Below are 14,050 nucleotides of genomic sequence, written 5' to 3'. Positions count from 1 at the left end.
CTTAACTGTCCAGGGTTCTTTTACGTTTACATGTGGAACCAGTGGTAATCCTGAAACCAATTTTCCTGCTACCTCTGTCCAACACACTGGCCCATTTCCCTTGCTTGGATTTCCATTTATTGTGTTAAAACAGGTAGGAGAGGTAGAGATGAAGAAGGTATTCAAGTTCTGGTTGAAATCTGTGGCCATCAAATTGCAACACAGATTCCTAGTTCACCTTTGTTATCTTCCTCAGGTGAGAAGGAACACAATGAATCACATCTCTAAATGGCCACATAGCTGAAAAGACATGGATGTAAATCCAAGAGAAAACCTGTGTCTGTAAAAATCACGCGCAGTACTTTCATTGGCTGTGCTGTACATTCCTTTGGCTGGGCAATATGTTAATCAGTGATTAGTCACATGATTTTGGCTTGGACTGCCAAAAAACAACAACAAAATACAACAATATGTGCATGCAATCCCTTATTCATTACTAGCAGAGATGTCTTCTCAACATTTGGTACTCTTCTGATTTTGCCACTGAGACCGTTACTGCTCTCCTGCTTTTTCTGATCCTAACAAAGCGCATCATTTATCATCATCATATAAGAGGCATGTCTGTCCGGCTAGGTGTAGATATGATGTAATTAATACAGCAATAATAACCCCAAACACACACTAACCTTGCCACAAAAACAAAGAGAACAGTGCAATTGCTACATAAAGAGAAGCCCATATTTGAAAGAGAAGTACAGGTTTGAAATCCAGGAGGCTTATTTATTTAAATTCAGTATGTATGAACCACTTGTGGCTGGGGAAACCCAGCCAGATGGGCGGGGTATAAATAATAAATTATTATTATTATTATTATTACTACTTGCTGTAAATGCATCAAAGCCTATGAGGGTCTTACCATCAGCCTGGGCTAAATTAGACTGTACCCTACAGTCCGTTGCTTACAAAAACTAGCATTGGTGAGTGAGTTCTCCTTTGAAGGGCATTTTTTGGCCATTATTAGTCATCTAATAAATGGGTAGGGACGCGGGTGGTGCTGTGGGTTAAACCACAGAGCCTAGGACTTGCCGATTAGAAGGTCGGTGGTTCAAATCCCCACAACGGGGTGAGCTCCCGTTCCTCAGTCCCTGCTCCTGCCAACCTAGCAGTTCAAAAGCACGTCAAAGTGCAAGTAGATAAATAGGTACCACTCCGGCGGGAAGGTAAACAGCGTTTCTGTGCGCTGCTCTGGTTCACCAGAAGCGGCTTAGTCATGCTGGCCACATGACCCGGAAGCTGACACCGGCTCCCTCGGCCAATAAAGCGAGATGAGCGCCGCAACCCCAGAGTCGGCCATGACTGGACCTAATGGTCAGGGGTCCCTTTATCTTTACCTAATAAACAGGTATTGGGATGCGGGTGGCGCTGTGGGTAAAAGCCTCAGCGCCTAGGGCTTGCCGATCGAAAGGTCGGCGGTTCGAATCCCCGCGGCGGGGTGCGCTCCCGTTGTACGGACCCAGCGCCTGCCAACCTAGCAGTTCGAAAGCACCCCCGGGTGCAAGTAGATAAATAGGGACCGCTTACTAGCAGGAAGGTAAACGGCGTTTCCGTGTGCGGCTCTGGCTCGCCAGAGCAGCGATGTCACGCTGGCCACGTGACCCGGATGTGTCTGCGGACAGCGCTGGCCCCCGGCCTCTAGAGTGAGATGGGCGCACAACCCTAGACTGGCCCGTACGGGCAGGGGTACCTTTACCTTTTAATAAACAGGTATTAGTAACTTGGGAACCCCTGGTAAGTTTCTTTGGAACACAGTTTGAAATCTTCACCTCAAGAATCAGACTTTTAAAGATTGTAACATTGCACATATAGTATGGATTATTTTATTTTATTGCTAAGGTAGGTAATGCTGCTCTAGTAATTTTGTTACAAGGTTAGAGCATTGTTTGCTGTTTGTCAGGGATGTGTTGGATAAGATCAAAGGGTGCTTGAGTTGCTAGGTAGTAGTTAACACAGTGGCAGCTTGTGGGATGTAATAACTTTTACTGCTTAGGGAGCTTGAGGAAAGGGAACTCATTTCCCACATCTGCAGAGACAAGTGCTCCGTTTGATTTGTATTATGCGCACTCCTTGGTTTGTGATGAAAACAGGTGCATAGTTTATACTTGTGCAATTTTTGCTACTCGGCAAAATTACAAAAGCCACCTAGAGGAGGCTTTTTCAACATGATTGGCATAGAACTTGTAAAAACAAAAAAACCTTTCTCTTTACACTTTGCAACTGCAGTTGGCCCCACCCCAACCTCTGCCCATGTCCCACGATAACTCTTGCTCTCACTCTCGGCTCTCCTCCCACTGAACCCACTGGCTCGCGTGCTGTTTTGAAGAAGAGGAGCTTGAATACGTGAAAAAGGCATCCCATTTGAAGTTCATACAGGACAGGGGGACACTGTTCTCCCCCCCAAAAAAAGGGGGGGGGGAAAGGACAATCACGTTTTTCTAGGAATGGCTAGCAACCCTACATGGATAGCATTTCTTTCTTCACTTGCTACCCAGTATATTTGCTACCCTCCTGTCTGTCTCTGTGCCTTATCCTTTTAATTTCCAAGGACGTAGAAACACACAGCCCGATACTATACATGTACAATCAGAATAAAATTTTACCACCCACATAGGCATGCAAAGGGTTCTCTTCCGGTTCATTTAATGGTTGGTCAGATTTTGTGGCACATACAGTGGTACCTTGGGTTACATACACTTCAGGTTAGACTCCGCTAACCCAGAAATATTACCTCGGGTTAAGAACTTTGCTTCAGGATGAGAACAGAAATCGTGCTTTGGCGGTGCGGCCGCAGCGGGAGGCCCCATTAGCTAAAGTGGTGCTTCAGGTCAAGAACAGTTTCAGGTTAAGAACGGACCTACGGAACGAATTAAGTACTTAACCCGAGGTACCACTGTAGTTTGTAAAATGGACCCCACCTCCATGACTTGAGTTAGAAATTGATGTTAGCAGCTGTACCATCATTCTATATTGTACAAATTGAGTGGTCGGTTGCTTGCTTTCTAAAATAGATTGAAATCTTTGATAAAGTAACTTCGTTTAGACATGTGCAAAATCGACTATTTCCTGCAGCAGTGCTTAGTGAGATAGTGTCTTTTAAAGCAATGTTATCTGAAGGTATCTGCAAAATTGTTTTGTATTCGGAAGTTTTGGTTTAAATGAATGACAGGGGATACCGTGCCATTAGATTATGATGCCCATAGCTAGACTTATCAGCATTGGGGAGGAAGTGGTAGTTCTACTTGCCTTCAGAAGTTTAAGATATACAGCGGAAGCCTTTTCTATTGGTACCCTAGCAGCTGTTGGTTTGGTGTCTGACTACTTGGGGAAGGAACTTCTTTCTCGTGGTACTAGACTGTAGAATACTCTCTTTAGGAAATTTGACCTGGTGCCTATTTTAATATTTCATTGTCAGGCAAGAACCTTTTAAAACAAATTCCAGACATTTTAATCTAATCTGGGCTTTTAAATATATATTTGTCCTGCTGTTGTGCTTCTCCTCTAAACACTGTAATTTTAATATTCTCATTTTCATTGTATTTTACATTGTACTGGGAATTTATTGAAGTGTAGGATGTAAATCCTTGAAATAAAATGTGTGCACTAAAAATTTCAGGCTGTGGTAGAAGTCTTGGGCACAATCTAGTAAAAGTTGAGTACCCTGGATTACTATTATTACTATTGATTTTAACAGGAAAACCCCACACATGTGCTGAAATAAATGGGGTTTAAATGTGCTTAACGTTTCCTGAATCTATGCCCCTGGCATTGCAGGTTATATAAATAATTTATCATCTCCCCACTTCCCCAGAATATGTTCCTTTTGTCTCTTTAAGGCTACAGCACAGCTTAAATCTACTGCAAGCTTCTGTGCAAGCACAGAACTACTGTGCATCACACATTAAATTTCAGTAGAACACTGCTGGTATATTTCAAGGGATATTGCTAAATAAACTGGGTATCAAATCTTTAAACGCCATCAAATATAAACATTGCTGGTTTTCTTCTCTCGAACCCTCCTGCAGTTGAAACTGTGTGTGCATGCCAATTGTCTTTGTTTATAAACTTTTGTAAGGCAAGTTTCCTGCATTCTCTGCTAAGTGCTGTCTCACTCAGAGTAAGTAAAATATTGCAGATGACAGGCAGATGACTTGTTCTTCTCACACTGGTGCTGGTGCCACTCGCTTCCTGTTTGCCTCGACGGGGTGTTTCCTGAAGCAGCCAGCATGTCTGCCGTGCAGGAAGCAGAAGAGCTGAAATAGTACAGACATTCCCAAATGTATCGCTACCTGGATGCGTTGCTTGTGAGGGTGTAGATTGGTCTGTCTCTGATCCCCCCCCCCCACCTTGTGTCTTCAGCCTTACACCTCAGCTGATTCCCTAATCTTTCCAGCTTATTCAGCTGACTGCAAAGGGGCCAGGCAGTCGTTTAAATTGCAAAGCTTCCCATATTGCTGGCATGCAATTCCCTTCAAACGACACTCATTATTTTTCACTATTATCCTGTAATATTAATAAAACAGAAATTTATGCATGGAACCATGACTTTTTTATTGTTGCCATGTTTATTTCTACTTTATCTTGAAAGTGCCAGAAAGAGAAGCTTGTAATTCTGAACTCCTGTTTACACCAAATAAATCCGCCTGTACTTATTTATTTGGATAATGCTGCTGATTCAACAAAGCAAGATCTAACAAACTGATTTAAAAGATTAAAAGTATTTTGTATAGAAAAGAAATTCCTACTGCCTGTTAGCTTGTTTCTTTTCCTTTCCTTGCTTTTCTGGTGGCAGTCTAATTTCATTCCTTGTTTTCCTTAGTGAAAGGTACATTTAGGGTCAAACTAGAATTGATGCCAGTAGATCTAATTTTGAATGCTATGATTGGGACCCCCATTCTCATAGCTATATAACACCCCTGGCTACTGCTGGGCTGTGGTGTCAGTCCAGATTGGGACTGCCACAGGCAGGATTTATTTAACCCAGTGTTTTCTTAGTTCTCTGCTGGGATTGACTGCAGCTTTTTTTCTTTGCTGGGCTACCCGTGGGGCATGCAAGAAAATGTTGCAGCATGAAAATGCTCCTGTTCAGAGTGCCTGCCTGCCAGCTAGCTAGCTATGACCTTTCTGAGGATATTCCATTCCATCCATGGATGCTTTAGTTGAGATTCCTGCATTGCAGGGAGTTGGACTAGATGACCCTCAACGTCCCTTCCAGCTCAACAATTAGCTATAGTGATTCTATTATTCCTCCCTTCTAAGTCTGCTGGATCCCCATTGGGTTATCTTTCAGGGGTCCCCCACCCCGCTAAAGTTTTTCTATTTCTGCAAATGCTTTGGTTCCAAGAAACCTGCTGATAACCTCCCTCTTGTGCGTGGATGGTGCTGTTTTAGCTGTGTAATGATAGCTAGTTGGAGAACACGTTTGCTGTTAGTATGAATGTTGATTGATCTGCAGTCATGCAACACTGCAGAAGTTCAAGTGTTTTAAAAACTGCAGGAGCCTTTTAATTAAATGGCCGAGATGCTAACAGTCGGAGCCTCACTGTTAGTGGCTCACTTCAGCTATGGAATCGGGCAACAAAGGCTTACACAGTGGATTTTTTTTCAAGTTATTGCAGGGTCTGACACACTTTCCTTAGGTGCCATAACGACCCTGGCTGAAAGCATGAATATCTGTGACAGATTTGGCTTTAACCTGCTGCTCAAAGTATGCTTTTTTAGCCTTTTGAAGTAAGAAAATGTCATTTGGACTTGGAGCCAGCTGAAAAGCGTTTCTGTTTCCAGGACTGCTGCTGTCCAAAGGTCATATTATCAGATCTGAGGAGGGGTCAGTGCCAATTGCTTAGAAAGAAGCAGAGAGCAACTGGCGGAGCTGGCTTCTGGTTTCAGTGTGGTACAAAAAAGGGTTTTCCAGCATTCTGTTAAATTATTAGCTTAATTATCATGCTTTACGGGGCCAATCACTCTTCCCTTCAAATGTATAAAAGCTATTTAAGGGAAATACTTGATGCATAGCTGCATAGGAAACTCCTTTATACAGTGTTAGACCAGTGGTCCATATAGCTCTCTGTTGTCTGCACTGATTTGCAGGGGCTTCCCAGTGTTTCAGACGAGGAATCTTTTACAGACCTTCCTGGAGAGTCCAGGGGTTCCTTCAGGATCAGAGGAAAATGTTTTCTTTGGCTGGAAGTAAAAAATTAAAAAGGGCGCACACTACCCCATAATCAATGGAACTTGTTAGTCATTTACAAGAGAGGAATAACACAGTCCTTTACTGCGGTTTACTTTATTGCTTACTCATAATACTAGAACCTGGAGCAATCCAATGAAGCTGAACATTGGAAGATTTGGGACGGAAAAAACGAAGTACTTCTTTACACAATGCATGGTTGAACTATGAAATGCGCTTCCGATGCAAAAGATTTGAATTTCATAGAAAGTGATATGTGTGTGCGTTTGCACCTGCATACCTGTTTTTAAAATTTATTTTAGAAATCCTTAAGTATTCAGTTTAGGTTTTAATTTATCGCATGGAATAGGTCGGAATTGGCAGAAAGCAAGCAGGGGGAAGGAAATTGCAGGGTTTGTAAGTCGGTAATCAGTAAGGGCAGGAGATTGCTTTCCTATCCCAAGACCACAGGTATCCATTTGTTGTGCAGCATTTGCCAGATCCTGCCCACACAGAAATTCATTGGGTGACCATAAACACCTCATACTGTATCAGAGAGAGGAGGGCAGTGCTTGGCTGAATGTGAGAGGAGGGGGAGTGTTAGGTTGTGGGTGAACATATCAGACGACACAGCGATTCTTCAAACAGCTCTTGTTTATTCACAGGCCAGAACGGAACTGAACTGAAGGGTTCAGCCAGCCTGCTTATATAGAGCTCCAGTACAACGTAACTGTAACAACTTTCTGTAACTATCCAACCACTGAATGTCACATTCGATCCCTTATTTGCATATGTGGACCTGAACTATCTACAGTATCCCCCTGCTGGTCCAGGGTGAGAACTTCAGTGCATAACAGGGAGAAACAGTAGAGGTGGGAAATAGCTGACTTCCCAGTCCCTCATCCAGTGTGTTGTGGCTTTACCCCAATCCACCCATTCTACAAGGTTGGGGAAAGTTGCAACTTACTTTTAAGGCAAAAAAACCCCTCCTCTTCTTTTAAAGCAAAGGTCTAATCTCAGGGATTAGAACTCCCCCAATCCTTCCTAAATTCTCCGTTCATACATACATACACATATAAGTCTACAGTTCTCCTGTTTACTTTGTTTATATTGAAGTTCTAAAGAGAGAAATTCCCATGAGGCACTCCAGGCTGTGGTTTTGCATCTTTAATATTATGCATTATAATTTTTTTAGCTTTATGCCCTTCTCTGTCCTCAAGGCTCTGGGAACTTTACATAAATATTTATAATTTTTGCCTTTCTAAAAATAGTGCCTGGAGAAAGAACAAAGAAATGGCACCCCTCCTTCCAAATATTCAGTAAATGCTTTCAAAATAGTCAGTGACTAACCATTGTGAGAAAGAAGATAATGAACTAGATGAACCTTTGGTCTGATCCAGTGGGCCTCTTCTGCGCCTTTTCCTAATGGAGCTCATGGTATAGTGTTAAGATCACAAAAAACTCATTGTCTTTTGTGACAGCATACATACATAATTTTACTTTTGTACGCCGCCTTTCCGTAGTTAAAACCACGCTCAAGGTGGCTTGCGATTACAAACACAGCGAAAGTAGCCATAAACAAAAAAATATAAAGCATTAAAAAGTACACAACCAAATTAAACAGTTTCCATATAAATCATAATAAGATCTAAAATAAAGATACAAAAAAATCAATATCAAAAACAGGAACAACCACGCTCCCAACCAAAACCCCTAGCAATACCCCAACCCAAGAGTCTGTTCAGCAGCCTCAGCTTTTGTAGCTGGAGTCAGTCAGGCTCTGCCCTCCCAGGCCAGGTGGGAAAAAGCATGCAAGTCAAGGAGCAGGTCTTCCTGGACTCACAGCCAAGATGTAGGTGGATGATGATCAGAGCACATACCATGTTGACAGTTGTGTGATAATGATTCATTATTTTCATAAATTGGGATTTTTTAAATTTAAGAAATAAACTAAGGACTGAATTTGGAAAAACCGTCTTCAGAATGCTATGAATTGCCCAGTTGGTTGGTTTTTTTCTTTTTCTCCCATGCACCATTCATTTGTTTTCCCACACTCCTTTTAGAATTACGTTTCTAAATATAAACACTGAAGTTTCACATAACTCAGTACTGTATTCTGTTTGTGGTTTGAAAGTTTTCTTTTCAGAGCTTTCTGAATCAAGATGAGCTTTGTGTTGCACGTCAATTATGCAGTCTGTGCAAGGCACAACTCTTGACTGTCAGATTAGCCTCTAGGTTGGGGGTGGACAACACAGACTGAAGAAACACCACACATCCATGCAGTCTTGTTCTCACTTGTTTCCTTTCAGTTGTCCACTCACTCTCTTTCTCGCACCCAACTCCAGAAGGGAGATAAATATTATTGACATCTTCATTCTGTAAAGCAGAGTAGGCTAACCCGTGGCCCTCTGGATAGCTGCTAGATTCTGTCGGTCATCCTTGAGCATTGGCCATGCTGGCTGGGACTGAAGGTGCTTGGGATTGTATCCGAAGTAGCTTGGAGTAACTTGTGTCATTTGTTCAGTGGAACTTCTCCCTTTGCACTCCCTCCCATGTGTCCCCTAAATCTGTTCTAGGGGTTCCACCAACTTTCGGGAACAGATTTGAGGTGATGGGGGCAAAGAGGGAGGGACATTCTGTTGCTCAATTAGAAATCCTTGCGTTAAGATGTGTCAGTTGGATACTGTCCTTGAAATCCCATCAACATCTGGGGGGTCCACTGGATCCCCACCTCTGTTATAAAATATGTGCAGCAGCATACTTGTTTTCCTGCTGGTTCCGTCACCGTTTTTCTATGAATTTGAAAATTCTAGTAGTCGGTTTGAGGGAGGGAGGAGTGTGAGTGGAAGCCTGGGATTTATATATGGAAATCACCTTAGTCTCTTCTGGAACCTAGTTTAGTTCTTTGCTGTGCCACGTTACTGGAAGTACTTACTGATGGGGACGACGTCCAGTAGGACATCCTTTCACTCCAATTTTGGTGAATCTGTCACTGCGGAGGCCAGTGCATTAAGTAGTAAGGCTGCCATAAGGGTACCAGAATGCTCTGTGCACACAGGGGTCCATACTAAGCGGGTGGTGCTGTGGTCTAAACCACCAAGCCTCTCAGACTTGCTGATCGGAAGGTTGGCAATTCGGGTCTGCATGACGGGGTGAGCTCCCGTTGCTCTGTCCCAGCTTCTGCCAACCTAGCAGTTCAAAAGAACACCAGTGCAAGTAGACAAATAGGTATTGCTGCAGCAGGAAGGTAAATGGCATTTCTGAGCACTGTGGAACTCGTCACGGTTCTCCATGTGCCAGTAGCGGTTTAGCCTTGCTGGCCACATGACCCAGATCGCTGTCTGTGGACAAACGTCGGCTCTCTCGGCCTAAAAAGCGAGATAAGCGCTGCAAACCCATAGTCACTTTTGACTGGACTTAACCATCTAGGGTCCTTTACCTTTTACATACTATGTAGACGTGGGCTGAAACAATCATCATTTTCTCCCATTGAGTTATTTGGGGTTACAATATGGGGTTGGGAATAATGAGAGGGGAAGGGTAATTTTTTAAAAGGAATAGATGAACACAGGAGTGCTCTCTACCCTCAACATGAGTCTGCAGGGGCACTGGATGAGATACCGTATTTTTTGCTCTATAAGACTCACTTTTTCCCTCCTAAAAAGGAAGGGGAAATGTGTGTGCGTCTTATAGAGCGAATGCAGGCTGCGCAGCTATGCCAGAAGCCAGAACAGCAAGAGGGATTGCTGCTTTCACGGCGCAGCGATCCCTATTGCTGTTCTGGCTTCTGAGATTCAGAATAATTTTTTTCTTGTTTTCCTCCTCCAAAAACTAGGTGCGTCTTGTGGTCTGGTGCGTCTTATAGAGTGAAAAATACGGTAATTTATCTTCTGAACCCCCCCCCCCCACTCCAAGCTGCCTCAGAATTGCAGCCTTAACCCAGTCTTACTTTTCAAAACAGATGACACATGATTTCCTGCTGTATTGATGTATTTACCTGGTCATTCCTGCTACGTGCATCATGCTGTTCAATTTCAAGGCTAAATTGCTTAATAGTTGTGTTTTCTGAGAACAATTTCCCCTCCCTCCCCCACAGGTGTTTACTTAACTTTTGTTTGCTCTAACATTCTGCTAAGTGAAGTTGCATGAAAATGAAGCAGACTTCACAGACTTGCATTGCCTCAGATCCAGTGTTTAATTGTGTGTGTGTGTGTGTGTGTGTGTGTGTGTGTGTTTTGGGGCTGGTAATACACATGTTCAGCTGAAAGTTATCAAATTACTGTACTGCATACTGAATGGAGCACATATATGTGTTAACTATCCCTAAGTTGTGTCTTACCACCATCATGTCCCTCCCCCCGCTCCTGCCCCCAAAATCATTGCCGTTGCAGAGCTGTTCCCATCCCCACGGCTTACTGCAAGATGGAAGGGTTATAGCCTGAGCAAAACTAAGTTGTGTATTGCCCGTGTTCCTTTACCAGATTTTATAGTGCAACATACTTTAAAGATACTTGGCAGTGTGTTAAGTAAATGTTATAATGTCTGTGTCCAGTGCTGTACATTTTAAAATATGTGACGCAGAGCTGATTTTAATATGATTGTAGTATATTTCTGTAATGTTCTGCTTACCATCTTCATGTAACATGTTGTGAAAAGCAAATATTAAAGGGGTAGAGAGAAATTTAAAAACACTGCATTGTTTGATTATGCACTTTGGAGAAGGTTAAATATATCTGTCTCATATATATCTCAACCATCACAATCACAGTTGTCCTTGCTTCCAAAAAGTGGGAAGTTTGCAAAGGGATGTCCAAAATCAGACTGGCAAAACCCTGAAGAACCAATATCTCTTCCATCTTATCACAGTCCTGTGCATTCAAATGAGAATTCCCAAATACAATAGGTCAGGATCTGGACTCTTAGATAAACTTGACTTCTTAAAGTGCAGCTTTGCAAAGAAAAGGCAATTGTGTGAACCAGGAGGGGAAAAGAGCTTAATGGCAGGGGGGGGGGGGGAGAGAGAGAGACAATTCCAGCTTAGTTGTTCAGGAAACCTTGGGGTGCCTTGCAAAACAATCCTTGAATTGCTTGATCACTGTACTGGTAATTCAGTTTGGTCAGGGAGTTTCCCTCGGATTTAGCAGACAACTCAGGAACTGCACAGCTCACTTGCATCCAGGACTCCAGCACTGAAGCCTTTACCCACTTCCTTGTAGTGTTCTGCTGATACGCTTTTTCCTAATTGCGTTAAATTTATGTTCTATTTCAGACGGAAAGCCAAGCCAAAAGCTCCTCGTCCTCCATCTGAGACAAGGATCACTGACTGTTCTTCTTTTGATGATTCAGAACTAACTAACTTCACCATGGAGCAAAAAGAAAACATAATCGACAGAGACATTGAGCTGTCTGTGGTTCTCCCAGGTGATGTGATCAAGTCTACTACTGTTAATGGCAGGTATGTTTAAGAAAGAATTCATGCTGTTTTGCAGCAGAAGTGCTTTAGCACGTACTAATTTCAACCTGGGTGTTGAACCAGGAAATCCAATAATGTCTATGTTGTGATCCAAAAACCCAACAAGCTGTTTGTGCCCACATGATTTTGTTATATTGCACCAATGTACATTTGTTTTGTTTTGTTTTTTAGTTTAAATGAACCTTGTTCCTCTCGCTTTTTGTCCTAGATAACTTAATTGCAGTTCAACCAGAGGTCCCCAAAGACAGATTTTTAAGACTTCGGGGAATAGTGAAGCCCTTCAGCTATCCAGTGGGGCACAGCTCAGGGAAATGTCAAGGCAAACGGGAGCTAATCTTGTCTGGCAAAACTCTAGGAAACTCTCTCTGGCTGGATTGAGTGAAAATGTAATACCTTCCTTCCATGTGACTAGGAAAGACTGAGAGTGGGGTTGAGGCACAGTCACATGGCCCAAAGAGAAGGCTTACAGAGAGTAAGGCAACTTTGCCCTAAGCTTTAGCTCAGATTGATACACAGCTCTGTTGCTCCCAAGTCTTGGTCAAGAGTTTCCATGAGCTGTGTGTTCCTGTGAGCTAGGGCAAAGTTTGCACAGGTCCCTGGAGCCTTTAAAAAAAAGCATTTGGGGGCTTATGCAGACTTCTTTCTAGTTTGTGGAAATTGGCCAAAATGATAAAATTGAAAGAACAGGGGGGAAAAGTGGAGGCAGTTCTCAGTAATAATTAACAATGAGCAACAAAAGTGAAAGAAACATTTTCTTGCCTATAAATCTGCCCAGATAATTTCCGTTTTAGAGCGTGGCCCTCCAAGGACCTCTAAATTACTCTTTAGATGCTAAAATCTGCAGCAAAACCTGTGAAGATTGGTGTATAATATGATGGCTATTTAAGCCATCTGCTACGTAAGAAAAGCATCTTGAATAAAGTTCTGGGAAGGTGGGCTGGGTATTCTCTCATTTGTGTAGTGTGTGGAGAAAGGAAGGCATCGTGCGAGTCATCCTTGCTGTTTCTTACCTGCTCCAAAACTTTAGTGGAAATTAGATCTTTCAGTAATTATCTGTGTGGTGCCAGGTATTCTATTTATCACATATCCCTGGCCAGTGGATTTGCAGATGTCACTGCTGTAATTAGGTTTGGCTATCTGTGTTTCCTCCTCAGAATTTTACTTAGGAATAGGACCCAGTAAGTAATTTTCCAAAACGTGGCCTAATTTGAAATACTGGAACCCCCTTGAAAATATGTGCAAACATGATTGGCAGGTTGCTACAATTCAGGTGGAACATTGCTTTCAGTTAACAGTTTAAAATTTGTATTTACTGCAGAATAGATGCTGAAATAGAAAAAAAAGGTTTGGTGCAAAATACAGGATTTGGTGACTGATGTTTTCACGCTTGAATTTTAGACTGATGAAACAATTACTTAATTGAATTGAATGTTTACTTGCAATGAAATTCCGTTCAGGCAGTTGAAATAAAAATATAATCTGAATCATAGCTTTTTGGGCGGGGAAAAAAAATTGTTTGGGTATTTTGGCAAATTTAGCTTTTTAAAAGAATTGTGATTTGGGAGCCCTTCTACGTGGAGCTTTTGTACAGGTCATTTAAGTTCAGCATGGTAAGACTTACAAGAATTGATACAGGGTTTGCGGTAGTAAAAGTACTAGTTTGTTTTCACTAGACTGTAAAACAGCAAAGAAAAGCTGTGTGTGTATTTGCTAGTCTTTAGTTATATCTGGGTGGTCCTTGTTCATGAGCCAGCAGGAATTAGGTATGTTTCCTAGGATTTTAAATAAGTAACTACCAGTCAGTGCTTAACTATTTAATGGGCTGTGTCTCTGCATCCCCTACCCTTCCTGAAGCTGTTTTAGGAAGGATTTCTTTCATTTTATAATACAATTTGCTCTTTTGTATACTCTCGTACAAAAATAAGGTTTACGGTAAGCAATTGGGTAAAATATTTCAGGAAGACCGGTTCTGTTTATTGCAATGGGTTAGTGTGGAACTGCCTTGCTGTGCAAGGCCAGGTGGGCCACAAACTCCATAAACCTTCAGAAATGTAGTCAAGAGACCTGCTATTCCCACTACAGCAACCAGTCACAGGGGAGGAAGCAGTGTGGAAGGCATATTTTTTCTTCTTTTTTAAAGTTACTCTTGGCTCTTAGGCTGTTTGGTAGTCTTTTGGTGAAATGTTTTGTTGAGCCTTGCGTTCAACAAGGCCCTTTTTTATAATTCAGGGAGGCGTTGTGTAAGCTGTTCCAATTAGGAGGTGGAAAAATTATTTCATCATAATCTCTGTTATTCATTATCAGGGTTGACCCAAGAGCAACTTTAAAGCTTCTATGCTGAATATTACTGTGCAGTAGATTAAACTTGCGTAGGA

At 42.3% G+C, this 14,050-nt stretch overlaps 1 protein-coding gene across 5 annotated transcripts in view; it reads left to right on the top strand.

Moving 5' to 3' along the window:
• The window catches only part of COBLL1 (cordon-bleu WH2 repeat protein like 1), a 93,129-nt gene that overhangs the window by 54,003 nt on the left and 25,076 nt on the right, over positions 1–14,050 (top strand). For all 5 annotated transcript variants that reach the window (XM_077936814.1, XM_077936825.1, XM_077936820.1 and 2 more), the window contains exon 2: positions 11,472–11,657. In XM_077936814.1, the coding sequence (XP_077792940.1) occupies positions 11,566–11,657 (92 nt within the window). In that variant the 5' untranslated portion in view covers positions 11,472–11,565. The remainder of the gene's footprint in view (positions 1–11,471; positions 11,658–14,050) is intronic.

Source organism: Podarcis muralis, chromosome 1 (genome assembly GCF_964188315.1).
Source record: "Podarcis muralis chromosome 1, rPodMur119.hap1.1, whole genome shotgun sequence".
NCBI classification, from domain to species: Eukaryota; Metazoa; Chordata; class Lepidosauria; order Squamata; family Lacertidae; genus Podarcis; species Podarcis muralis.
This window is presented reverse-complemented; position numbering and strand designations above follow the sequence as displayed.